Raw genomic sequence first — 26,783 nt, 5'->3', positions numbered from 1 at the left:
CTCAGAGAGCCCCGGCACCCCCATGGCCTCCGCCATCACCTTCATGGACTCGGCGGGCAGCAGCGTGTGGCTCAGCTTCAGCTTCTTCTCCTCCGCCATCTCCGCGCTCTCCCTGAGCTCCCCGAAGCCGCGGGGAGCCCCCAAAAGAGGCCGGCGGGGCCGCGGGGGGAGCGCGGGCAGCCCCGGCCGCTCCTCAGACCGCTGCCGCCGGCGCCATCTTGGCACCGCCCCTCAGAGCCGCCGCCATCTTGGGGACCCGCCTCCCGCCGTCGCGGGTCCTGGACGGCGCCGGGTTCGTGTAAAAGAAAACAGGGTGAATCAGCATCAAGATGCCTATAAATAGCTGCGATAATATTATCGCGATATAGCAGTGTGATACGAAGCTAAATCTGGGGTTTTTGGAGGTGTGGGAAGTGGCGGTGATTGCGGGTCACTATGGTCCTGCCAGGACCTGCGAAGAGGCGGGGAAAAGGAGGCGGGGAGGTGGCAGCGCGCATGCGCAAGCTGGAGGAGCGCGCGGGGTAACGGAAGTGGGGGAGACCATTGAGGGGGACGGGGGGACTTTTCCGGGAAATGGGGGGGAAATTGGGGGGAATGCGGGGGAAATTGGGGGAACATTGAAGGGACAAGTGGGGGGGGACATTGAGGGGACAGTTGAGGGGGACAATTGGGGTGTCATTGGGGAGGAACGAGGGAAAATGGGGCAGGCCTTTGGAGGGGGGGGGAATGGGGGAACCATTGGGGAAATGGGGGAGTCATGGGGGTCTCCTCCCGATCTCTCCCCCCTCACAGGACATTGGGACCTTCCAACCATCGCCCCCTCCTCAAATCCGCTGGGACTCCCCAAAACTTTCCCCTCAAATCCCCCTGAGAGCCCCTCAAACCTCCTCGAGATGCCCTAAATCCTTCTCGGCCCACCCCAAACCACCCTGAGATCGCCCAAACTCCCTCAAACTCCCTTTAAACCTCCAAATTCCCTTTTTAACCCCTCAAATCCTCTCAACCTCCCCAAATTCCCCTCAAACCCCCCAAATCCCCCCTTTAACTCCCTCAAATCCCCCGGGAAATGCCCCGTGAGTACCACACGTCCCCGCTGGGCTCTCTGTCCATCCCGGGCCCCCTTTACTCCCTCCACGTTCTCCGCGTGGGCTACAACCGCCCCAACCCCGACGGCTCCTGCCGCGCCGACGGCTCCGTCACCCTCATCCACGGCGGCCCCTTGACCGTGCTGGTGGACACCGGCGGGCCCTGGCTCCGGCCGCACTTCCCCGGCCTGCTGGGCGCCCACGGCGTCGCCCCTGAGGACATCACGCACGTCGTGGTCACCCACGGGCACTCGGACCACGCGGGCAACCTGAACGCGTTCCCGCGGGCCACGCTGCTGGTGGGCTTCGACCTGAGCCGCGGCGAGGGGCTCTACCTGCCCCACGGGCTGGCGCGGGGAGTGCCCATGGAGCTGCACCCCGGGCACCTCCGCGTCATCCCCACGCCCGGGCACACGCGGGCGCACGTCAGCCTGGTGGCGCTGGGGACATCGGCGGGCACGGTGGCGGTGGCCGGGGATGTGTTCGAGCACGGCGAGGATGAGGGGGAGTGGGAGGCGCTGAGCGAGGAGCCCGAGGTGCAGAGGAAGAGCAGGGAGGGCTTGGTGGCCGTGGCGGAGGTGATCGTGCCCGGGCATGGGGAGCCCTTCAGGGTGGTCAGGGAGTGGGGGGAGAGACAACGGGAGGAGGAGGAGGAGGAGGAGAAGGAGAATAAGAAAAAAGACGAGAAGAAAAAGGAAGAGGAGGAGGAAGGCGGCCCCTCAGGACATGGAGACACCTCTGGGGACTTCTGAGGGCGCTGCTGTGATTGACAGGAGTCTTGTCCAATCACGTCTCTCGCTGGCCAGGGCCTGAACCAATGAGAGCTTGGGAAATAAAAATCTCTGTTGCCATGGGAACTTGGCAAAGAACAACGGCCCAGTGCATCCCAGTGACCTCCCAGTTCATCCCAGTGACATCCCAGTGCATCCCAGTTCATCCCAGTGCATCCCAGTTCATCCCAGTGACCTCCCAGTTCACCCCAGTAACCTCCCAGGTCATCCCGGTGACCTCCCAGTGCCTCCCAGTTCATCCCAGTGACCTCCCAGTCCCTCCCAGTTCATCCCAGTAACCTCCCAGTTCATCCCAGTTCGTCCCGGTTCAGCGTCCCCACAATGTCACCAGAATGTCCCAGGGGCGATGGGGAGGGAGGGGGGTGATAGCCAATGGGAGAGGGGACCAATAAAAACCTGCCTACGTCATTGGGGGCGGGGCCTGCGTTGGGGGAGGGGCCTAAGGCGGGGCTCTGGATTGGGGCGGGGCAAAGGAGTTGTGGGCGGGGCTCTTGAGTAGTGGGAGGAGCACAATCAGCCCCAACCAATCAGGACACGCCATGCGCCCCCCCCCCCCCAATGGATGAGGGGGAGTGGCTTCACACGCTGGAATGACGTCATACACCGAGCCAAGCCAATTACGTCATCGCGCGGGGCGGGGGGACCCCCAGATTTTATTGCCGAAATTGAGACCCCCGCCCCCCCAGTGACGTCATCGGGGCCCCCCACGGTCCCAATTTGGGATCCCCAGGGTGTCCCCAATGTCCCCAAGGTGTCCCCACGGTCCTTTTTGGGGTCCCCAAAGTCCAGGAGTTCCAAAATTGCCCATTTTGGGGTCCCCAAGGTGTCCCCAGGGTCCCATTTTGGGGTGTCCCCCCCCACAAATTCTGGGGACATTCTGGGGTCCATGAGCAAGGCCAGGCCATAGCAGGGTCCAGGGGAGGGACCCCAAAATGTCCCCAAATGGCCGCAATGTCCCCAAAATGCCAAAATGTCCCCAGTCAGGGTCCATGGAGAGCACGAGGCCATAGCATGGACGGGACCTCGATGTCCCCAAATGTCCCCAAACGTCCCCAAATGTTGGGGTCCACGACCGAGGCCAGCCCGTGGCGGGGTCCAGGGGTGGCTCCCCGATGTCACCAATGTCCCCAATTTGGGGACACTCAGGTGTCCGGGGGTCAGCGCCCCCATGTCCCCAGTGTCCCTCGATGTCCCCTGGTGTCTCCAATGTCCCCGTCTGGGGACACTCAGGGGGTCCACGAGGACGTTGTGGGGGTGGGGGGGGTTGGGGGTGTCCCCAATGTCCCTCGATGTCCTCGGTGATGTCCCCAAGTGTCCCCAATTAAGGGTCCATCAGCAGCGCCAGCCCGTACCTGGCAGGGCCCAGTGATGTCCCCAATGCCCTCCTAATGTCCCCAATGTGTCCCCAATGTTCCCAACCCCCTCAATGTCCCCAATCCCATTTTCCCAAATTTTTCCCATTTTTCCCCCATTTTTGCTCAATGTCCCCAATCGCTCATTGCGCCCCAGCGTCCCCCCAGTGTCGCCAATGTCCCCCCAATGTCCCCCCAATGTCCCCACTGTCCCCAATGTCCCCAATATCTCCTTGATGTCCCCACTGTCCCCACTCTTATTTTCCCAATTTTTCCCCATTTTTACTCAATGTCCCCAATGTCCCCAATCCCACTTTCCCAATTTTTTCCCCCATTTTTATCCAATGTCCTCAATGTCCCCAACGTTGCCAATTCCCCCAGTCCCCCCAAATGTCCCCAAAGTCCCCAATGTCCCCTCGCTGTCCCCACTGTCCCCAATTCCCCCCAATGTCCCCAATGTCCCCAAAGTGTCCCAAAAGTCCCCAATCCCCTCAATGTCCCCAATCCCATTTTCCCAATTTTTCCCCATTTTTCCCCCATTTTTCCTCAATGTCCCCAACGTCCCCCCAATGTCCCCAATATCCCCAATGCCCCCAAACGTCCCCACTGTCCCCAGTCCACTTTCCCCATTTTTTCCCATTTTTGCTCAATATCCCCACAGACCCCCAATGTCCCCACTGTCCCCAATGTCCCCAATCCGTTTTCCCAGTTTTTCCCATTTTCCCCCCAACTTTTCCTCAATATCCCCAATGTCCCCAATTCCCTGAAATGTCCCCAATGTCCCCAAACCCCCCAATCCCCCCAATGTCCTCAATCCCATTTTCCCAATTTTCTCCCATTCTTCCTCAATGTCCCCACTGTCCCCAGTGTTCCCAATGTCCCCAATGTCCCCAATGCCCCCAATGTCCCCAATCCCCCCAATGTCCCCAATGTCCCCAGTGTCCCCAATGTCCCCCCAATGCCCCCAATGTCCCCCCAGTCCCTGCGCTGTCCCCAATGTCCCCAATGTGCCCAATGCCCCCAAATGTCCCCACTGTCCCCAATCCATTTTCCCAATTTTTTCCCATTTTCCCCCCAAATTTTCCTCAATATCCCCAATGTTCTCAATGTCCCCCCAACGTCCCCAATGTCCCAAATTCCCTGAAATGTCCCCAATCCCCCCAATGTCCCCAATCCCCCCAATGTCCCCAATGTCCCCAATCCCCCCAATGTCCCCAATCCCATTTTCCCAATTTTCCCCCATTCTTCCTCAATGTCCCCACTGTCCCCAGTGTCCCCAATCCCCCCAATCCCCCCAATGTCCCCACTGTCCCCATGTCCCCCCAATGTCCCCAATGTCCCCAATCCCCCCAATGTCCCCAATGTTCCCACTGTGCCCCCCAATGTCCCCCCACTGTCCCCGATCCCCCCAATGTCCCCCCAGTCCCCCCAATGTCCCCAATCCCCCCAATGTCCCCAATGTCCCAAATCCCCCAAATGTCCCCACTGTCCCCAATCCATTTTCCCAATTTTTCCCATTTTCCCCCCAATTTTTCCTCAGTATCCCAAATGTTCCCACTGTCCCCATGTCCCCCCACTGTCCCCAGTGTCCCCAATGTCCCCAATCCCCCCAATGTCCCCAATGTCCCCCCAGTGTGCCAAATCCCCCCAATGTCCCCAATCCCCCCAGTGTCCCCAATCCCCCCAGTGTCCCCAATCCCCCCAATGTCCCCCCAATGTCCCCACTGTCCCCACTGTCCCCATGTCCCCCCAATGTCCCCAATCCCCCCACTGTCCCCATGTCCCCCCAGTGTCCCCAATCCCCCCAATGTCCCCACTGTCCCCAGTGTCCCCATGTCCCCCCAGTGTCCCCAATCCCCCCAGTGTCCCCCCGTCCCCCCGTACCTGGCGCTCCCCGTCGGGGGCACACCTTGCCCCAGGTGTGTCAGGCGCCCGGGGTGCAGCAGGGCCCAGCCCGGGGGGGGCGCGGGGGCGACACAGCCGTAACGGGGGAACAGCCACCCCCCGCCCTGAAAACCAGTATAAACCAGTATAAACCAGTATGGACCAGTATAAACCAGTATAGACCAGTATAAACCAGTATGGACCAGTATAAACCAATATAAACCAGTATAAGCCAGTATGGACCAGTGACACATCCCAGTAACCCCCAGTGCAGCCAAAACGGGGGAACAGCCACCCCCCGCCCTAAAAACCAGTATGGACCAGTATAAACCAGTATGGACCGGTATAGACCGGTATAAACCAGTATAAACCAATATAAACTAGTATGGACCGGTATAAACCAGTATAAACCACTTCAAGCCAGTATAAACCAGCATGGGCAGGTATAAACCACTAACCCACCCCCGTGGCACCCAGTTCAGCCCAGTAACTCCCAGTTCAAACCAGTAACCACGGGGGACTCATCCCAGTCCCTCCCAGTCCCTCCCAGTCCCTCCCAGTCCCTCCCACTTTATCCCAGTCCCTCCCAGTCCCTCCCACTTTATCCCAGTTTATCCCGTTCCGTACGTGGGCGGGGCTCAGGCTGACGCTCAGGCTGATCGTGGCCGAGGGCCGGGCCGGGGCCGAGGGGGCGGGGCCAGAGGGGGCGGGGCCGGAAGGGGCGGGGTCATAACGAACCACAGAGCTCAGCACGGTGCGGCCCTGGGGAGAGGAGAGGGGGAGAGTGGGCGTGGCCGATGGGGAACACGCCCACAGTGACCACGCCCAGATACCGATTATCTGACCACACCCACTTAAGCCACGCCCACTTTAGTGCTGCATTTAAAGGCCCCGCCCCATTCCCTCCCAAGCCACGCCCACAAAACTCATGACCATCTAGCCACGCCCTTCTCGCCAAGCCCCTCCCCATCACAAGGCCACGCCCCTTTCTGAACCCCCCACCCCTCTGGCCACGCCCATTTCCTTTAGCCCCACCCTTTCCCACCAAGCCCCGTGTGCTCCTTAAGCCCCTCCCCTTTCTGAGGCCCCACCCCTTTCCCTATCCCAGCCCTGCCCATCGGAGGCCACACCCATTTCCCCCAAGGCTCCACCCCTTTCCTCCAAGCCCCTCCCCCTCCCTAAGCCACGCCTCATTCTGAGTCCCCGCCCCTTTCCCTACCCCAGCCCTGTCCCTCTTTGGGAAATGGCCACGCCCATTTCCCTTGCCCCGCCCATTTTCCCTCCAAGCACCGCCCTCTCCCCAAGCCCCACCCTTTTCCCGGGCCCCTCCCATTCCCCAGCCCCCTCCCATTCTCCAAGCCCCACCCCTTTTCTCTCAAGCCCCGCCCTTTCTCAGAGGCCCCGCCCCTTTCTCTAGGCCCCGCCCACCTTGGGGGCGTATCCCGGGAAGAGGCGGCGGGCGATGGGGGGGAGGAGCTCCCGCAGCGCCCCCTGCAGGACCAGGTCCAGGTGCAGCGACGAGAGGGGAACCGCCCACGAGAGCACCTGGGACAGGTGAGCGACAGGGAAACACACCGGGGTTACACACGGGTTACACCTGGGACAGGTAAATACACCGGGGTTACACACGGGATACACCTGGGATACACCTGGGATACACCTGGGACAGGTAAATACACCGGGGTTACACACGGGATACACCTGGGATACACCTGGGACAGGTAAATACACCGGGGTTACACACGGGTTACACCTGGGACAGGTAAATACACCTGGGATACACCTGGGACAGGTAAATACACCGGGGTTACACCTGGGCTACACCTGGGATACACCTGGGACAGGTAAATGCACCCGGGTTACACCTGGGATACACCTGGGATACACCTGGGACAAGTAAATACACCTGGGATACACCCGGGTTACACTTGGGATACACCTGGGACAGGTAAATACACCGGGGTTACACCTGGGATACACCTGGGACAGGTAAATACACTGGGGTTACGCCTGGGTTGCACCTGAGTTACACCTGGGTTACACCTGGGTTACACCTGGCACTGGCCCCGCCCACCAGGACAAACAAAAGCTCCACAATCGAGCCCCCGCCCCCATGTTTAAGCCCCGCCCTTTTTCCTGCGACACCCCCTTTAAAGCCCCACCCCCATGGCGAAGCCCCGCCCCCTTTTTGAAGCCCCACCCTCCAATTTTTAGGTTCCTGCCCCCTTTTTTTGGCTCCACCCCCATTTTAAGGGTCCCACCCCCCCAAGTTTTGGGGTTCCAAATCCCATTTTGAAACCCCGCCCACATTTTAGAGGCCACACCCCGTTTTTTGGGGCCCATCTAATTTTTTAGGCCCCACCCCCATTTTAAGGGGTCCACCCCCTTTGAAGCCCCTCCCACATTGGGAAGCCCCGCCCCCATTTTATAGCTCCACCCCCTCATTTGGAAGCCCCGCCCCCATTCTATAGCTCCACCCCCTCATTTGGAAGCCCCGCCCCCCTTCTATAGCCCCGCCCCCTCATTTGGAAGCACCGCCCCCTTCTATAGCCCCGCCCCCTCATTTGGAAGCACCGCCCCCCATTCTATAGCCCCACCCCCTCATTTGGAAGCACCGCCCCCATTCTATAGCTCCGCCCCCTCATTTGGAAGCACCGCCCCCATTCTATAGCTCCGTCCCCTCATTTGGAAGCCCCGCCCCCATCCTATAGCCCCGCCCCCTCATTTGGAAGCCCCGCCTCCTCATTTGGAAGCCCCGCCCCCATTCTATAGCTCCGCCCCCTCATTTGGAAGCCCCGCCCCATTCTATAGCCCCGCCCCCTCATTTGGAAGCACCGCCCCCCATTCTATAGCCCCGCCCCCTCATTTGGAAGCACCGCCCCCCATTCTATAGCTCCGCCCCCTCATTTGGAAGCCCCGCCCCCATCCTATAGCTCCGCCCCCTCATTTGGAAGCCCCGCCCCCATCCTATAGCTCCGTCCCCTCATTTAAAAGCCCCGTCCCCTCATTTGGAAGCCCCGCCCCCATTCTATAGCTCCGCCCCCTCATTTGGAAGCCCCGCCCCCATTCTATAGCCCCGCCCCCTCATTTGGAAGCCCTGCCCATGTCATGATGCTCTGCCCACCCCTCGAGGCTCCACCCACCGAAGCCCCGCCCACCTCTTGAAACCCCGCCCACCTCGTGAGGCTCTGTCCGCCCCCAAAACCCCGCCCATCCCTCCAAGCCCCGCCCACCTCGTGATGCTCCGCCCACCCCCTCCAAGCCCCGCCCACCTCGTGATGCTCCGCCCACCCCCCCTCGAAGCTCCGCCTCCTCCCGCAGCTCCCGCCCGAACTGCGCCGAGAACAGCGGGAACTGGAACACGTCAGGGCAGGGCTGGAAAACACAAAATTCACCCCAAAAATCACCCGGGGAACCCCAAAAACACCAAAAATCCAAATCACAAAAATCCTGAAACAATCCCCAAAAATATCACCCCAAAAATCCCCAAAAATTCCCAAAAAATCCCCAAAAAATCCCCCAAAAATGGGAACAGCGGGAACCGGAACACGTCAGGGCAGGGCTGGAAAACACAAAATTCACCCCAAAAATCACCCGGGGAACCCCAAAAACACCAAAAAACCAAAATCACAAAATCCTGAAACAATCCCCAAAAATATCACCTCAAAAATCCCCCAAAAAATCAAAAAAAAATTAAAAAAAATCCCCAAAAAATCCCCCCAAAATCCCAACAAAATTCCTCAAAAATCCCCAAAAATTTCCCCAAAAACCCCCCAAAAATCCCAAAAAATCACCAAAAACCCCCCAAAAATCCCAAAAAATCCCCCCCAAAAATTCCCAAAGAATCCCAAAAAAAATCCCAAAATCCCAAAGGTGAGGGAAATTTTGGGGTGATTTTTTGGGGGGATTTTGGGGAGATTTTGGGCATTTTTGGGGCGATTTTTGGGGTGATTTTTGGGGTATTTTGGGATATTTTGGGGTATTTTTGGGGTGATTTTGGGGTGATTTTTGGGATATTTTAGGGATATTTTGGGGTGATTTTGGGGTGATTTTTGGGTTGATTTTGGGGTGATTTTGGGGATATTTTTGGGGTGATTTTTGGGGTGATTTTGGGGTGATTTTGGGGATATTTGTGGGGAATTTTTGGGGTGATTTTGAGGATATTTTTGGGGTGATTTTAGGGGTGAATTTGGGATATTTTAGGGATATTTTGGGGTATTTTTGGGGTGATTTTTGGGGTGATTTTGGGGTGATTTGGGGATGATTTTTGGGCTGATTTTTGGGATGATTTTGGAGTGATTTTTGGGTATTTTTGGGGTGATTTTTGGGGTGATTTTGGGGATATTTTGGGGTGATTTTTGGGGTGATTTTGGGATGATTTTTGGGGTGATTTTTGGGATGATTTTGGGGTGATTTTCGGGTATTTTTGGGGATATTTTTGGGGTGATTTTGGGGTGATTTTGGGGTGATTTTAGGATATTTTTGGGGTGATTTTAGGATATTTTTGGGGTGATTTTGGGGTGATTTTGGGGTGATTTTGGGGGTGATTTTGGGGTGATTTCGGTACCTCCTGGAACAGATTCTCCCGCAGGACCCGGCTGTAGTTGGGGTGCAGGTACAGCTGGTCCCAGTCCTGCGGGAAAGGGCGGTTACTGGGACAAACTGGGATGAACTGGGATGAACTGGGACAAACTGGGACAAACTGGGATGAACTGGGACAGACTGGGACAAACTGGGAGAAACTGGGATGAACTGGGACAAACTGGGACAGACTGGGACAAACTGGGACGAACTGGGACAGACTGGGACAGACTGGGACAAACTGGGATGAACTGGGACAGACTGGGACAAACTGAGACAAACTGCTTCGTATCAGTCTCTACTGGTCTATACTGGTTTATACTGGTCCATACTGGTCAGCACTGCTCTATACTGGTATATATCAGTCTGTACTGGTCTGTACTGGTCCATACTGGTTTGTACTGGTTTATACTGGTTTGTACTGGTCCATACTGGTCTATACTGGTTTATACTGGTCCGTACTGGTCCATACTGGTTTATACTGGTCCATACTGGTCCATACTGGTTTATACTGGTCAGCACTGCTCTATACTGGTATATATCAGTCTGTACTGGTCTGTACTGGTCCATACTGGTTTATACTGGTTTATACTGGTTTGTACTGGTCCATACTGGTCTATACTGGTCCATACTGGTTTATACTGGTTTATACTGGTCCATACTGGTTTGTACTGGTTTATACTGGTCCATACTGGTTTATACTGGTTTCGTACCCACCCAGGGGTTGCGGGGCCTCTCCCAGAGCTCGGGGTGCTCACTGGGCTCAGTGCCCTGTACTGGTTTATACTGGTTTATACTGGTCAGCGCTGCTCTATACTGATATATATCAGTCTGTACTGGTTTATACTGGTCCATACTGGTCCATACTGGTCCATACTGGTTTCGTACCCACCCAGGGGTTGCGGGGTCTCTCCCAGAGCTCGGGGTGCTCGCTGGGCTCAGTGCCCTGTACTGGTTTATACTGGTCCATACTGGTCCATACTGGTTTGTACTGGTCTATACTGGTCCATACTGGTCCATACTGGTTTATACTGGTTTTGTACCCACCCAGGGGTTGCGGGGCCTCTCCCAGAGCTCCGGGTGCCTCCGCCCGGTGCCGTTGTAGCCGTTGGTCACCAGGAGGTGCCCGAAGTGGCGCCGGTTGGTGACGTGCAGGAACAGCCCCTGGGGACACCCCAAAACAGCCAAAATTCACCTCAAAATCCGCCCAAAATTCGCCCAAAATTCACCCTAAAATTCACCCAAAGTTCACCCAAAAATCACCCAAAATTCACCCAAAGTTCACCCAAAGTTCACCGAAAATTCACCCAAAATTCACCTCAAAATCCGCCCAAAAATCACCCAGAGTTCACCCAAAATTCACCCTAAAATTCACCCAAAAATCACCCAAAATTCACCCAGAATTCACCCAAAATTCACCTCAAAATCCGCCCAAAAATCACCCTGAGTTCACCCAAAGTTCACCCAAAGTTCACCCAAAAATCACCCTAAATTCACCCAAAATTCACCTCAAAATCCAGCCAAAAATCACCCTGAATTCACCAAAAATTCACCCAAAATTCACCCGAAGTTCACCCTAAAATTGCTCCAAAATTCACCCAAAATCCCCCCAAAATCCCCCCAAAATTCCAAAAATTCACCCAAAATTCACCCAAAATTCACCCCAAAATTCACCCTAAAATGGCCCCAAATCCACCCAAAATTTACCCAAAAATCGCCCAAAATTCCACCCTAAAATTGCCCCAAAATTTCACCCCAAAATCGTCCCAAAATTCCACTCTAAAATTGCCCAAAATCCACCTTAAATTCACCCAAAATTCACCCTAAAATCGCCCAAAATTCACCCAAAATCCACCTTAAAATTCCCCCAAAATTCACCTTAAAAATCGCCCCAAATTTACCCTAAAATCGCCCCAAAATCGCCCCAAAATTCCTCCTAAAATCCCAAAATTCCACCCAAAAATCCCCAAAATTCCTCCTAAAATCCCAAAATTCCACCCAAAAATCCCCAAAAATTCACCCTAAAATCCCCCAAAATCCCCTCAAAATTCACCCAAAATTCACCCTAAAATTTAAGATTTTGGAGTAAATTTTGGGGTGATTTTGGGGATATTTTGGGCTGATTTTGGGGTGATTTTGGATGATTTTTGGGTTGATTATTGAGGTGATTTTTGGGGTGTTTTGGGTTGATTTTGGGCTGATTTTGGGGATATTTTGGGCTGATTTTGGGGATATTTTAGGGATATTTTTGGGCTGATTTTGGGGATATTTTGGGGTGTTTTTGGGGATATTTTGGGTTGATTTTGGGGTATTTTTGGGGTGATTTTGGGGATATTTTGGGGATATTTTAGGGATATTTTTGGGCTGATTTTGGGGCGATTTGGGGGATATTTTGGGGATATTTTGGGGATATTTTAGGGATATTTTTGGGCTGATTTTGGGGTGATTTTGGGGATATTTTTGGGGTGTTTTTGGGGATATTTTGGGCTGGTTTGGGGCTGATTTTGGGGCGATTCGGGGCTCTCACCTTCTCGCGGGCGCGGGCGCAGAACGCCATGTCGGGGTCCAGGTGGGCGTGGTCGAACACAGGCCCCTCCCCCAGCGGCCCCCGCAGCGCGGCCCCGCCCACCAGGTAGGCGCGGCTGACGTAGGGCACGTTCCACACGCCCCTGGCCACGCCCACAAAAACGTGACGTCACACAGGACACGCCCACAAAAACCCCGCCCTCCCTGGGCCACACCCGCAGCAAGCCACGCCCACCAGGCAACACCCACATCAAGCCACGCCCACCAGGCCACACCCACAGCGAGCCACGCCCACAGCAAGCCACGCCCACCCAGGCCACACCCACATCAACCCACGCCCACCAGGCCACACCCACGGCAAGCCACGCCCACCCAGGACACGCCCACATCAACCCACGCCCACCAATGCCACATCCTCATCAAGCCCCGCCCACCCAGGCCACACCCACACAAACCACGCCCTCGTGTGAGGTCAGGGACACGCCCACAACAAGCCCCGCCCACCCACCCATTACAAGTATCCCCGTGCCCACGTCCCCAGGTGTGCCCAGGTGTGCCCAGGTGCCCCAGGTGTGCCCAGGTGCCCCAGGTGTGCCCAGGTGTGCCCCAGGTGTATCCCAACCATGCCCAGGTGTGTGCCCAGCCGTGCCCAGGTGTTCCCAGGTGTGCCCAGGTGTGTGCCCAGGTGTGTACCCAGCCGTTCCCAGCCGTGCCCAGGTGTGTGCCCAGGTGTGTGCCCAGGTGTGTTCCCAGGTGTGCCCAGGTGTGTGCCCAGGTGTGTGCCCAGGTGTGTGCCCAGGCGTTCCCAGCCATACCCAGGTGTGCCCAGCCATGCCCAGGTGTGTGCCCAGGTGTGTGCCCAGCCGTGCCCAGCCGTGCCCAGGTGTGTGCCCATGCCCAGGTGTGTGCCCAGGTGTGTCCCCAGCCGTGCCCAGGTGTGTGCCCGCCGCGCCTCACCTGCGGTGCCCGTGCAGGATCTCCAGGTAGTCGGGTGCCCGCGCGTAGAAGCCCTCGGCGCTCAGGGCGCCCCAGAAGTTGGACCAGAGGTGCCCCGGGCGGGACAGGAGCGGCGCCAGCACCTGCCTGGGCACACCTGAGAGTCACCCGGGGGGCACAGCTGGGGACAGCTGGGCACAGGGACACACCTGAGAGTCACCCGGGGGGCACCTGGGGACACCCGGGCACACCTGGGCACACCTGGGCACACCCGGACACACCCGGGCACACCTGGGGACAGGGACACACCTGAGGGTCATTTGGGGACACCTGGGCACACCTGAGAGTCTCCTGGGGGACACCTGGGCACAGCTGGGGACACCTGAGAGTCACCCGGGGGGGACAGCTGGGGACAGGGACACACCCGGGCACACCTGGGGACAGCTGGGGACAGGGACACACCTGAGGGGCACCTGAGGGGCACAGCTGGGCACAGCTGGGGACAGGGACACACCTGAGGGGCACACCTGGGGACACCTGAGGGGTTTGGGGACACCTGGGGACACCTGAGGGTCATTCAGGGTTGAGTTTGGGGTCAGTTCGGGGTCAGTGGTCACTCATTGGTCACTCAGGGTCACTCGGGGTCACTCAGGGTCACTCAGGGGTCACCCGGGGTCACTCAGGGGTCACTCAGGGGTCACTCAGGGTCACTCGGGGTCACTCAGGGGTCACTCAAGGTCACTCGGGGTCACTCCGGGGTCACTGGGGGTCACTGGGGGTCACTCAGGGTCACTCAGGGGTCACTCATTGGTCACTCGGGGTCACTCGGGGTCACTCCGGGGTCACTGGGGGTCACTCAGGGGTCACTCAGGGTCACTCAGGGGTCACTCATTGGTCACTCAGGGGTCACTCGGGGGTCACTCAGGGGTCACTCAGGGTCACTCAGGGGTCACTCAAGGTCACTCAGGGGTCACTCAAGGTCACTCAGGGTCACTCATTGGTCACTCGGGGTCACTCGGGGTCACTCCGGGGTCACTGGGGGTCACTCAGGGGTCACTCAGGGTCACTCAAGGTCACTCAGTGGTCACTCAGGGTCACTCAGTGGTCACTCAGGGGTCACTCGGGGTCACTCAGGGGTCACTCAGGGTCACTCAGGGGTCACTCAGGGGTCACTCAGGGGTCACCCCGTGCCTGTTCTGCTCTATCAGCGCCCGCAGCACCCCGGGGTCGCTCAGGGCGACGTCGCTGTCCAGGCTCAGGTAGAGCTCGCAGCGCGGGTCCCGCCGGCACAGCGACCTGGGCACCCCAGAAACACCAACAATCACCCCAAAATCACCCCAAAATCACCCAAAAATCACCCCAAAATCACCCCAAAATCACCCCAAAAATCATCCCAAAATCACCCCAAAAATCACCCCAAAATCACCCCAAAAATATCCCCAAAATCACCCCAAAAATCACCCCAAAATCACCCCAAAAATATCCCCAAAATCACCCCAAAAATCACCCCAAAATCACCCCAAAAATCACCCCAAAAATCACCGCAAAAATCACCCCAAAAACACCCCAAAAATCATCCCAAAAATCAACCCAAAATCACCCCAAAAATCACCCCAAAATCACCCAAAAATATCCCCAAAAACACCCCAAAAATCACCCCAAAAACACCCCAAAAATATCCCCAAAATCACCCAAAAATCACCCCAAAAATCACCCCAAAAACCACCCCAAAATCACCCCAAAATCACCCCAAAATCACCCCAAAATCACCCCAAAAATCACCCCAAAATCACCCCAAAAATCGCCCCAAAATCACCCAAAAATCACCCCAAAAATCACCCCAAAATCACCCCAAAATCCCCCCAAAATCACCCAAAAATCACCCCAAAATCACCCCAAAAATCACCCCAAAATCACCCCAAAATCACCCCAAAAACCCCAAATTCACCGCCCCCTTTGAACTCCCTTAGCCCCTCCCTTTTCCCTTTAGCCCCGCCCCTTTGACCCCCCAGCCCCGCCCATTTCCCTTTAGCCCCGCCCCCTTTGCAACCCCCTTAGCCCCTCCCCTTTCCCTTTAGCCCCGCCCCCCTTAGGCCCCGCCCCTTTACATGCCGAGCTCTCCGGCCGCCCCTCCCCCTTTAGCCCCACCCCCTTTCCTTTTAGCTCCTCCCCCTTTTACCCCTCCCCCTTTCCCATAGGCCCCGCCCCCTTTTAGCTCCTCCCCCCGTACATGCCAAGCACTCGGGCCGTCCCCCTTTCCCTTAGGGCCCTCCCCCTTAGGCCCCTCCCCCTTCCCTTAGGCCCCTCCCCCTTTCCCTTAGGCCCCGCCCCCCGTACATGCCGATCTCTCTGGCCGCCCCTCCCTCTTTAGCCCCAACCCCTTGCTCTTTAGCCCCGCCCCCTTTCCCTTAGGCCCCGCCCCTCATACATGCCGAGCTCTTGTGCCGCCCCCCTTTCCCTTAGGCCCCTCCCCCTTTCCCTTAGGCCCCTCCCCCTTTCCCTTAGCCCCCGCCCCCTTTCCCTTAGGCCCCGCCCCCTTTCCCTTAGGCCCTGCCCCCTTTCCCTTAGGCCCCGCCCCCCGTACATGCCGAGCTCTCGGGCCGCCCCTGCCCCCAGCCCCTCCCCCTCACGGTGGGCGGAGCTGAAGCGGCGCCGGAGGCGGGGCCAGAGCGAGTCCAGCAGGGGGGCGTGGCCTGGGACCTGGGGGAGGCGACAGAGAGGGGACAGTGGGGACAGCGGGAAAAAAAATGGGGGAAAAAATGGGGGAAAAAATGGGGGAAAAATGGGGAAAATGGGGAAAATGGGACTGGGGACAGTGGGGACATTGGGGACAGTGGGGACAGCGGGAAAAATGGGGGAAAAAATGGGGGAAAAAATGGGGAAAATGGGGAAAATGGGACTGGGGACAGTGGGGACAGTGGGGACATTGGGGACATTGGGGACAGTGGGGACAGCGGGAAAAAAAATGGGGGAAAAAATGGGGGAAAAAATGGGGAAAATGGGACTGGGGACAGTGGGGACAGTGGGGACAGTGGGGACATTGGGGACAGTGGGGACAGTGGGAAAAATGGGGGAAAATGGGGGAAAAATGGGGAAAATGGGACTGGGGACAGTGGGGACAGTGAGGACATTGGGGACAGCGGGAAAAATGGGGGAAAATGGGGGAAAAAGTGGGACTGGGGACATTGGAGGACATTTTTGGGGTGAATTTGGGATATTTTTGGGGTGATTTGTGCAGATTTTGGGGTCCCACTCACGGCGTTGTTCAGGAACAGCCCCATTCTCTCCCGGGGGTATTTTTGGGGTGAATTTGGGATAATTTTGGGGGATATTCTTGGAATATTTAAAGGATATTTTGGGGATATTTTTGGAATATTTTGGGGATATTTTGGGGATATTTTTGGGATATTTTCGGAATATTTTGGGGATATTTTGAGGACATTTTTGGGGTGAATTTGGGATATTTTTGGGGTGATTTGTGCAGATTTTGGGGTCCCACTCACGGCGTTGTGCAGGAACAGCCCCATCCTCTCCCGGGGGTAGCTCAGCTCCCGCAGGCGCCGCAGGAATTGGGGCAGGAACGGGGTGGGCTCGGCCACAAAGACCCCGATGAGCACCCAGGGCAGGGCCTGGGCCTGGGGAGGGGGCACAAAATCACTGAAACCCCCCAAAAAAACCCAAAAAAAAACCCCCAAAAACCTCCCAAAATCACAGAAACCCACCAAAAAAACCCAAAAAAAACCCCCCAAAAATCACAGAAACCCACCAAAAAAACCCCAAAACCCCCCAAAAACCCCCCAAATCACAGAAACCCCCCCCTAAAAAACGCCAAAAATGACAGAAACCCACCCAAAAAACCCCCAAAAAAAACCCCAAACATGACAGAAACCCACCCAAAAAACCCCAAAAAACCCCAAAAATCACAGAAACCCACCAAAAAAACCCAAAAACCCCCCAAAAACCCCCAAAATCACTGAAACCCCCCCTAAAAAACCCCCCAAAATGACAGAAAGCCACCGAAAAACCTCCAAAAAAGCCCCAAACATGACAGAAACCCACCCAAAAAACCCCTAAAAAACCCCAAAATCACAGAAACCCCCCAAAAACCCCTAAAAACCCCAAAAAACCCCCAAAATCACCGAAACCCCCCCTAAAAAACGCCAAAAATGACAGAAACCCACCCAAAAAACCCCCAAAAAAACCCCAAACATGACAGAAAGCCACCCAAAAAACCCCCCAAAATGACAGAAACCCACCAAAAAAACCCCTAAAAAACCCCAAAAATGACAGAAACCCACCAAAAAAACCCCTAAAAAACCCCAAAATCACAGAAACCCCCCAAAAAAACCCAAAAAAAACCCCAAAAATCACAGAAACCCACCAAAAAAACCCCAAAAAAACCCCAAAAACCCCCAAAATCACTGAAACCCCCCCTAAAAAACGCCAAAAATGACAGAAACCCACCCAAAAAACCCCAAAAAAAACCCCAAAAAACCCCCCAAAATGACAGAAAGCCACCAAAAAACCTCCAAAAAAGCCCCAAAAATGACAGAAACCCCCCAAAACTCCAAAACCACAAAAAAAAAACCCAAAAAATCCCTCAGGACCCCCCAAAATCCCCCCAAACCCCCTCAGGACTCCCCAAAATCCCCTCAGGACCCCCCAAATCCCCTCAGGGCCCCCCAAAACTCCCCCAGGACCCCCCAAATCCCCCCCAAATCCCCTTCAGGATCCCCCAAATCTCCCCCTAAACCCCCCCAAGACCCCCCCAAATCCCCCTCAGAACCTCCCAAATCCCCTCAGGACCCCCCAATTCCCCCCCAAATCTCCCCCAAAACCCCCCAGGACCCCCCAAATCCCCCTCAAATTTCCCTCAGGACCCCCCAAAATCCCCCCCAGGACCCCCTAAACCCCCTCAGAACCCTCCAAATCTCCCCCTAAACCCCCCCAGGACCCCCCCAAAATCCCCTCAGGACCCCCCCAAATCACTCTCAGGACCCCTTAAACCCCCTCAGGACCCCCCAAATCCCCCCCAAAATCCCCCGAATCCCCTCAGGACTCCCCCAAATCTCCCCTAAACCCCCCCAGGACCCCCCAAACCCCCTCAGGACCCCCCAATTCCCCCCCAACCCCCCCCCCAAATCCCCCCAGGACCCCTCAAATCTCCCCCAAACCCTCTCAGGACCCCCCAAACCCCCCCAGGACCCCCCAAATCCCCTCCCCATTACCGGGGTGCCCCTGAGGGGTCTCAGGTCGCTCTCGCAGTCCCCGCAGCCGCCGGGGCTCCAGCCCTGAGGGACGTAATTACCCAGCGAGTTCAGCGCCACCTGCGGGGACATTGGGGACATTGGGGACACCCCGAAATGGCCCAAAAATCCCCCCAAAAATCCCCCCAAAATTTCCTAAAAAAAACCCCAAAAATTCTCCAAAAATCCCCAAAAAAACCCAAAAATCCCCCCGAAAATTCTCCAAAAATCCCCCCAAAAACCCCAAAAATCCACCCAAAAATTCTCCCAAAATCCCCCAAAAATCCTCAAAATTCACCCCTAAAATTCCCTCAAAAAATCCCCAAATATCCCCCCAAAAATCTCCTCAAAATACCTTAAAAATCCCCCCAAAATTTCCTAAAAATCCCCCCAAAAATTCTCAAAAAATCCCCTAAAAAAACCCAAAAATCCCCCCGAAAATTCTCAAAAAATCCCCCCGAAAATTCTCCAAAAATCCCCCCAAAAATTCTCCAAAAATCCCCTAAAAAAACCCAAAAATCCCCCCAAAAATTCTCCAAAAATCCCCCCGAAAATTCTCCAAAAATCCCCCAAAAATCCCCCCGAAAATTCTCCAAAAATCCCCCAAAAAACCCCAAAAATTCTCAAAAAATCCCCTAAAAACCCCAAAAATCCCCCCGAAAATTCTCCAAAAATCCCCCAAAAATCCTCAAAATTCACCCCTAAAATTCCCTCAAAAAATCCCCAAATATCCCCCCAAAAAATCTCTTCAAAATCCCTCAAAAATCCCCCCAAAATTTCCTAAAAATCCCCCCAAAAAATCTCCAAAAATCCCCTAAAAAAACCCAAAAATCCCCCCGAAAATTCTCCAAAAATCCCCCCAAAAAGTTCTCCAAAAAATTCCCTTCAAATTCCCTCCAAATCACCACAAAAATTCCATTAAAATCTCCCCAAAATCCCCCAAAAATCCCCCAAAATCACCCCAAAAAATCTCCCCCAAAACCGCCAAAAATTCTCCAAAATCCTCGAAAATTCCCCCAAAAAAATCACCCCAAAAATCCCCTAAAAATCCCCAAAAATCCCCCAAAAACCCCCTAAAAATCCTCAAAATTCCCCCAAAATCGCCCCAAAAATCTCCCAAAAATTTCCTAAAAATGCCCCAAAATCCCCTCAAATTTGGGGGATTTTTGGGGTGAATTTTGAGGGATTTTTCGAGGAGATTTTTGGGAGAATTTTTGAGGTATTTTTGGGATAATTTTGGGATATTTTTGGGGTGATTTTGGGATATTTTTGGGGTGATTTTGGGGTATTTTTGGGGTGATTTTGGGGTGTTTTTGGGGTGTTTTTGGGGTGTTTTTGGGGTGATTTTGGGGTGTTTTTGGGGTATTTTTGGGGTGATTTTGAGATATTTTTGGGGTGTTTTTGGGGTGATTTTGGGGTATTTTTGGGGTGTTTTTGGGGCGATTCCGGTACCTTTGTGGGCCCGTTGCCGTGGATGACCATGGGCAGATTTTGGGGTATTTTTGGGGATTTTTTAGGGAATTTTTGAGGTATTTTTGGGATAATTTTGGGGTATTTTTGGGGTCATTTTGGGGTGTTTTTGGGGTGATTTTGGGGTGATTTTGGGGTGATTCTGGGGTGTTTTTGGGGTGATTTTGGGGCGATTCCGGTACCTTTGTGGGCCCGTTGCCGTGGATCACCACGGGCAGATTTTGGGATATTTTTGGGTATTTTTTAGGGAATTTTTGGGATATTTTTGGGGTGAATTTGGGATATTTTGGGGTGATTTTGGGGATATTTTTGGGGTGATTTTGAGATATTTTTGGGATATTTTTGGGGTATTTTTTAGGGAATTTTTGAGGTATTTTTGAGATAATTTTCGGGTATTTTTGAGGTATTTTTGGGATAATTTTCGGGTATTTTTGAGGTGATTTTGAGATATTTTTGGGGTGTTTTTGGGGCAATTCCGGTACCTTTGTGGGCCCGTTGCCGTGGATCACCACGGGCAGATTTTGGGATATTTTTGGGGATTTTTTAGTGAATTTTTTGGGGTGTTTTTGGAGAAATTTTGGGGTGATTTTGGGATCATTTTGGGGTATTTTTGGGGTATTTTTTAGGGAATTTTGGAGGTATTTTTGGGATAATTTTGGGGTATTTATTGGATAATTTTCGGGTATTTTTGGGGTGATTTTGGGGTGTTTTTGGGGTGTTTTTGGGGTGATTCCGGTACCTTTGTGGGCCCGTTGCCATGGATGACCACGGGCAGATTTTGGGATATTTTTGGGGATTTTTTAGGGAATTTTTGAGGTATTTTTGGGATAATTTTCGGGTATTTTTGGAGTGATTTTGGGGTGTTTTTGGGGTGTTTTTGGGGTGTTTTTGGAGGAATTTTGGGGTGATTTTGGGATCATTTTGGGGTATTTTTGGGGTATTTTTTAGGGAATTTTGGAGGTATTTTTGGGATAATTTCGGGGTATTTTTGGGATAATTTTCGGGTATTTTTGGAGTGATTTTGGGGTGTTTTTGGGGTGTTTTTGGGGTGGTTTTGGGGTGTTTTTGGGGTGATTTTGGGGTATTTTTGGGGTGATTTTGGGGTGGTTTTGGGGTGTTTTTGGGGTGATTCCGGTACCTTTGTGGGCCCGTTGCCGTGGATGACCACAGGCAGATTTTGGGGTATTTTTGGGGATTTTTTAGTGAATTTTTTGGGGTATTTTTGGAGAAATTTTGGGGTGATTTTGGGATATTTTTGGGATATTTTTGGGGTGATTTTGGGGTGATTTTGGGGTGATTCCGGTACCTTTGTGGGCCCGTTGCCGTGGATGACCACGGGCCAGCTCCCGCTGACCTCGTTCCTCACTCGGTTCCCGCCGGGCTCGAAGCGAATCCGGACCTCGTCTGGGGAGGGGACCCCGAAAATGGATCAGGGACCCCAAAATCGGCTCAGGAACCCAAAAATGAACTTGGGGACCCAAAAAATGGATCAAGACCCCAAAAATGGCTCAGGAACCCCAAAAATCAACTCGGGAACCCCAAAAATGGATCAAGACCCCAAAAATGGATCAGGGACCCCAGAAATGGCTCAGGGACCTCAAAATTCAACTTGGGGACCCCAAAATCGGCTCAGGGACCCCAAAAATCAACTCGGGAACCCCAAAAATCAACTCGGGAACCCCAAATATGACTCAGGGAGCCCAAAATCCCCCTCAAATCTCCCCCAAATCCCCCCAAAATTCCTTCAGGACCCCCCCCCAAATCCCCCAGAACTCCCTCAGGACCCCCCAAAATCCCCCCAAAACCCCCCAAATCTGCCCCAAATGAATTCAGGACCCCCCAAAATTCCCCCAAAATTCCTTTAGGACCCCCCCCAAAATCCCCCCAGGACCCCCCAAATCTGCCCCAAATCCCCTCAGGACCCCCCAAATCCCCCCCAAATTTTCCCCAAATCCCCCCCAGGACCCCCCAAATCCCTCCCAAATCTCTTCAGGACCCCCCAAATCCCCCCAGGACCCCCCAAATCTCCCCCAAATCCCTTCAGGACCCCCCAAAACTCCCCCAGGACCCCCCAAATTCCCCCAAAATTCCCTCAGCACCCCCCAAATCCCCCCCAGGACCCCCCAAATCCCCCCCAAATCCCTTCAGGACCCCCCAAAATTCCCTCAGGACCCCCCAAATTTCCCCCAAATCCCTTCAGGACCCCCCAAATCCCCCCCAGGACCCCCCAAATGCCCCGCAAATCCCCCCAAATCCCCCAGAACTCCCTCAGGACCCCCCAAATGCCCCCCAAATCCCCCCCAAATCCCCCAAAACTCCTTCAGGACCCCCTAAAATCCCCCCAGGACCCCCCAAATCCTCCCCAAATCCCCCTCAAATCCCCCCAGGACCCCCCAAATTCCCCCTAAATTCCCTCAGGACCCCCCAAATCCCCCCCAAATTTTCCCCAAATCCCCCCCAGGACCCCCCAAATCCCCCCCAAATCCCTTCAGGACCCCCCAAATTCCCCCGAATCAATTCAGGACCCCCCCAAATCCCCCCCAAATCCCCCCCAGTCTCACCCAGGGCCCCGTTGAGGTTCTGGAAGATTCCGGAGTGGTGATCCAGGCCCAGCCCCAGCCGCTCCTGTGGGGGAGGGGGGACCCCAAATTGGGGAGGGGACCCCGAAATTGGGGGGAGACCCCAAATTGAGGAGGGGGACCCCGAATTGGGGAGGGGTGGGGGAGATTTGGGGGAGATTCGGGGGAAAATTTGGGGAAAATTTGGGGAAAAAAGGAAAAATTTTGGAGTTTTTTTGGTTTTTTTTTTTTTTTTGGATTTTGGGGAGATTTTTGGGGATTTATTTTTGATTTTTGGGGATTTATTTTTGATTTTTGGGGATTTATTTCTGATTTTTGGGGATATTTATTTTTGATTTTTGGGGATTTTTAATTTTGATTTTTGGGGATTTTTATTTTTTAATTTTGCGGATTTGTATTTTTGATTTTTGGGTTTTTATTTTTGATTTTTGGGTTTTTATTTTTGATTTTTGGGGATTTATTTCTGATTTTTGCGGATTTGTATTTTTGATTTTTGGGGATTTTTATTTCTGATTTTTAGGGATTTTTATTTTTGATTTTTGGGGATTTATTTCTGATTTTTGGGGATTTGTATTTTTGATTTTTGCGGATTTTTATTTTTGATTTTTGGGGATTTTTATTTCTGATTTTTGGGGATTTGTATTTCTGATTTTTGGGGATTTTTATTTTTGATTTTTGGGGATTTACTTTTGATTTTTGGGGATTTTTATTTCTGATTTTTAGGGATTTTTATTTTTGATTTTTGGGGATTTATTTTTGATTTTTGGGGATTCATTTTTGATTTTTGGGGATTTTTAATTTTGATATTTGCGGATTTTTATTTTTGATTTTTGCGGATATTTATTTTTGATTTTTGGGGATTTATTTTTGATCTTTGGGGATTTATTCCTGATTTTTGGGGATTTTTATTTTTGATTTTTGTGGATATTTATTTCTGATTTTTGGGGATTTATTTTTGATTTTTGGGGATTTTTATTTTTGATTTTTGCAGATATTTATTTTTAATTTTTGGGGATTTTTAATTTTGATTTTTGCGGATTTTTATTTCTGATTTTTGGGGATTTGTATTTTTGATTTTTGGGGATTTATTTCTGATTTTTGGGGATTTATTTTTGATTTTTGGGGATTTTTATTTTTGATTTTTGGGGATTTTTGGCTCACCCTGAGCTCATGACTTAAATAAAATTGAGTACAAAATAATTGAGATTTTGGGGTAATTTTGGGATAATTTTGGGATAATTTGGGGGTGATTTGGGGATAATTTTGGGGTAATTTTGGGGTGATTTGGGGATAATTTTGGGGTGATTTTGGGGTGAATCTCAGGGATTTTGGGGCTCACCCTGAGCTCCTGATTCAGATATAATTGGGTATAAAATAATTGAGATTTTGAGATAATTTTGGGGTTTTTTTGGGATAATTTTGGGGTGATTTTGGGGTGATTTTGGGATAATTTTGGGGTGATTTTGGGGTGATTTTGGGGTGAATCTCAGGGATTTTGGGGCTCGCCCTGAGCTCCTGATTCAGATATAATTGGGTATAAAATAATTGAGATTTTGGGGTAATTTTGGGGATATTTTTGGGAAAATTTTGGGGCGATTTGGGGATAATTTTGGGGTGATTTTGGGGTGAATCTCAGGGATTTTGGGGCTCGCCCTGAGCTCCTGATACAGATATAATTGAGTATAAAATAATTGAGATTTTGGGGTAATTTTGGGATAATTTTGGGATAATTTGGGGGTGATTTGGGGATAATTTTGGGATAATTTTGGGGTGATTTTGGGGTGATTTTGGGGTGAATCTCAGGGATTTTGGGGCTCACCCTGAGCTCCCGATTCAGATATAACTGGGTATAAAATAATTGATCGTCGTCGTCGTCCCGGTAGTGCCAACGCTCCACCAGAGCCCACAGGGCTGGGGCGTAACCAACAAACCCTAAAAATGCCAAAAAAAACCCCCAAAAATCACCCCAAAAACCCCCAAAATATCCCCGAAACACTCAGAAATTCACCCCAAAAACCCCAAAAACCCCAAAAACCCCAAAAACCAAGGGCAGGAACCCTAAAAAACCACCCAAAAAACCCCAGAAATCGCCCCCAAAATCTCCTTAAACCACCCCAAATCCCCTTGAAACCCCCCCAGGACCCCCCAAATCCCCTTTGGACCCCCCCAAATCCCCCAAAATCCCCCCCAAACCCCCCCAGGACCCCCCAAATCCCCTTTAAACCCCCCAGGACCCCCCAAACCCCCCAAAATCCCCCCAAATCCCCTTTGGACTCCCCCAAAATCCCCCAAAATCCCCCCCAAACCCCCCCAGGACCCCCCAAATCCCCCTCAAATCACCCCAAAGCCCCCCCAAAATCCCCCCAGGACCCCCCCAAACCCCCTTTGGACCCCCCCAAATCCCCATCAAATCACCCCAAACCCCCCAAAATCCCCCCCAAAATCCCCCCAGGAGCCCCCAAATCCCCTTTAAACCCCCCAGGACCCCCCCAAACCCCCCAAAATCCCCCCCAAATCCCCTTTGGACTCCCCCAAAATCCCCCCCAAACCCTCCCAAGACCCCCCAAATCCCCTTTAGACCCCCCCCATACCTCCCAAAATTCCCCCAAAATCCCCCCAAACCCCCCAAATCCCCTATAAACCCCCTCAAAATCCCCCCAAAACCCCTTGAAACCCCCCCAGGACCCCCAAAATCCCCTTTCGACCCCCCCAAACCCCCAAAATCCCCCCCAAACCCCCCCGAAACCCCCCAAATCCCCTTTGGACCCCCCCAGGACCCCTCAAATCCCCCTCAAATCACCCCAAATCCCCCCCAAAATCCCCCCCAAATTCCCCCCAGGACCCCCCAAATCCCCTTTAAAGCCCCCCAGGACCCCCCAAAATCCCCCCCAAACCCCCCAAATCCCCTTTGGACCCCCCCAAATCCCCTTTAACCCCCCCAAACCCCCCAAAATCTCCCCCAAACCCCACCAGGACCCCCCAAATCCCCTTTGGACCCCCCCAAATCCCCTTTGGACCCCCCCAAACCTCCCAAAATCCCCCCCAAACCCCCCCAAATCCCCCCAAATCCCCTTTAAACCCCCCCAGGACCCCCCAAAATCCCCCCCAAACCCCCCCAAATCCCCTTTGGAGCCCCCCAAATCCCCTTTAAACCCCCCCAAACGCCCCCAGGACCCCCCAAATCCCCTTTAAACCCCCCCAAACCTCCCAAAATCCCCCCAAAACCCCCCCAAACCCCCCAAATCCCCTTTGCCCCCCCCCCCGTACCCCCCGAGTTGAGGAAGGGTTTCCCGCCGGGGGGGGAGGGGGGGTAGAGCGGGGCCAGCCCCTCCTGGGGCCAGCAGAACCCCTCGGCCGCGAAGAGAACGCCCCAAAATCCGGCCCGGAACTTGGCCAGGAGCTCTTTAGGGGGGCCCCGCGAACACCACGTCGTAGCTGGGGAGGGAAGGGTTAAAAACGGCCAAAAATCAGCCCAAAAATGTCCAAAATTACCCCCAAAAAACCCCGAAAACTGCCCCAAAAACTGCCCCAAAACCCCCAAAAACTGCCCCAAAACCCCCAAAATCCCCCTGCAAACACCACGTCGTAGCTGGGGAGGGAAGGGTTAAAAATGGTCAAAAATCAGCTCAAAAAACCCCAAAAATCACCCCCAAAAACCCCGAAAAACTGCCCCAAAAACTGCCCCAAAACCCCCAAAAACTGCCCCAAAAACTGCCCCAAAAACTGCCCCAAAAACCCCAAAAACTGCCCCAAAAAACTCCTGCAAACACCACGTCGTACTGGGGAGAAAAGGGTTAAAAACGGCCAAAAATCAGCTCAAAAAACCCCAAAAATCACCCCCAAAAAACCCCCAAAAACTGCCCCAAAAACCCCAAAAACTGCCCCAAAAACTGCCCCAAAAACTGCCCCAAAAACCTCCTGCAAACACCACGTCATAGCTGGGGAGGGAAGGGTTAAAAATGGCCAAAAATCAGCCCAAAAACGTCCAAAAATCACCCCCAAAAACGCCAAAAACGGCCCCAAAAAACCCCTGCAAACACCGCGTCGTAGCTGGGGAGGGAAGGGTTAAAAACGGCCAAAAATCAGCCCAAAAAACCCCAAAAATCACCCCCAAAAAACCCCAAAAACTGCCCCAAAAACTGCCCCAAAAACCCCCAAAAACTGCCCCAAAAACTGCCCCAAAACCCCCAAAAACTGCCCCAAAAACCCCCTGCAAACACCACGTCGGAGCTGGGGAGGGAAGGGTTAAAAATTGTTAAAAATTGACCCCAAAAATGTCCAAAATGACCCCAAAATCACCCCCAAAAATCCCCTCAAAAATGGCCAAAATTAC

General features: G+C 53.4%; 3 protein-coding genes and 1 long non-coding RNA gene across 4 annotated transcripts in view; 1 reads left to right on the top strand and 3 right to left on the bottom strand.

Moving 5' to 3' along the window:
• Positions 1-511, bottom strand: part of TAF6 (TATA-box binding protein associated factor 6) — a 29,827-nt gene extending 29,316 nt beyond the window's left edge. Inside the window, 1 exon segment of the mRNA XM_058043080.1 lies at positions 1-511. Within this exon segment, the coding sequence (XP_057899063.1) occupies positions 1-99 (99 nt within the window). The 5' untranslated portion in view covers positions 100-511.
• Positions 512-784: 273 nt separating this feature from the next.
• Positions 785-2,201, top strand: MBLAC1 (metallo-beta-lactamase domain containing 1). Its single transcript, XM_058043079.1, has one exon. The coding sequence runs from the start codon at positions 1,067-1,069 to the stop codon at positions 1,835-1,837; it is 771 nt and encodes a 256-aa protein (XP_057899062.1). The 5' UTR covers positions 785-1,066; the 3' UTR covers positions 1,838-2,201.
• Positions 2,202-2,568: 367 nt separating this feature from the next.
• LOC131095386 (multifunctional procollagen lysine hydroxylase and glycosyltransferase LH3-like) lies at positions 2,569-25,885 on the bottom strand (the record flags this gene model as incomplete). Its single annotated transcript, XM_058043081.1, has 15 exons — positions 2,569-3,228; positions 5,113-5,237; positions 5,740-5,874; positions 6,541-6,657; positions 10,741-10,857; positions 12,221-12,362; positions 13,177-13,302; positions 14,347-14,451; positions 15,740-15,855; positions 16,659-16,790; positions 18,384-18,482; positions 21,178-21,275; positions 22,433-22,496; positions 24,270-24,382; positions 25,718-25,885. Coding segments are annotated over 15 exons (1,688 nt in total), but the record flags the coding sequence as incomplete, so codon positions are not given.
• On the bottom strand, positions 8,660-10,607 carry LOC131095380 (uncharacterized). The gene is made up of 3 exons (XR_009115868.1): positions 10,586-10,607; positions 9,680-9,745; positions 8,660-8,674 (listed from the first exon to the last, which is right to left on the bottom strand). It is a non-coding gene; the product is annotated as an uncharacterized LOC131095380 (long non-coding RNA).
• Positions 25,886-26,783: the final 898 nt, after the last annotated feature.

The sequence above is a fragment of the Melospiza georgiana genome, chromosome 34 (assembly GCF_028018845.1).
Source record: "Melospiza georgiana isolate bMelGeo1 chromosome 34, bMelGeo1.pri, whole genome shotgun sequence".
NCBI classification, from domain to species: Eukaryota; Metazoa; Chordata; class Aves; order Passeriformes; family Passerellidae; genus Melospiza; species Melospiza georgiana.
This window is presented reverse-complemented; position numbering and strand designations above follow the sequence as displayed.

Coding starts and splice junctions, on each gene's coding strand:
- MBLAC1 (XM_058043079.1), top strand. CDS start 1,067: ATGCCCCGTGAGTACCACACGTCCCCGCTGGGCTCTCTGTCCATCCCG.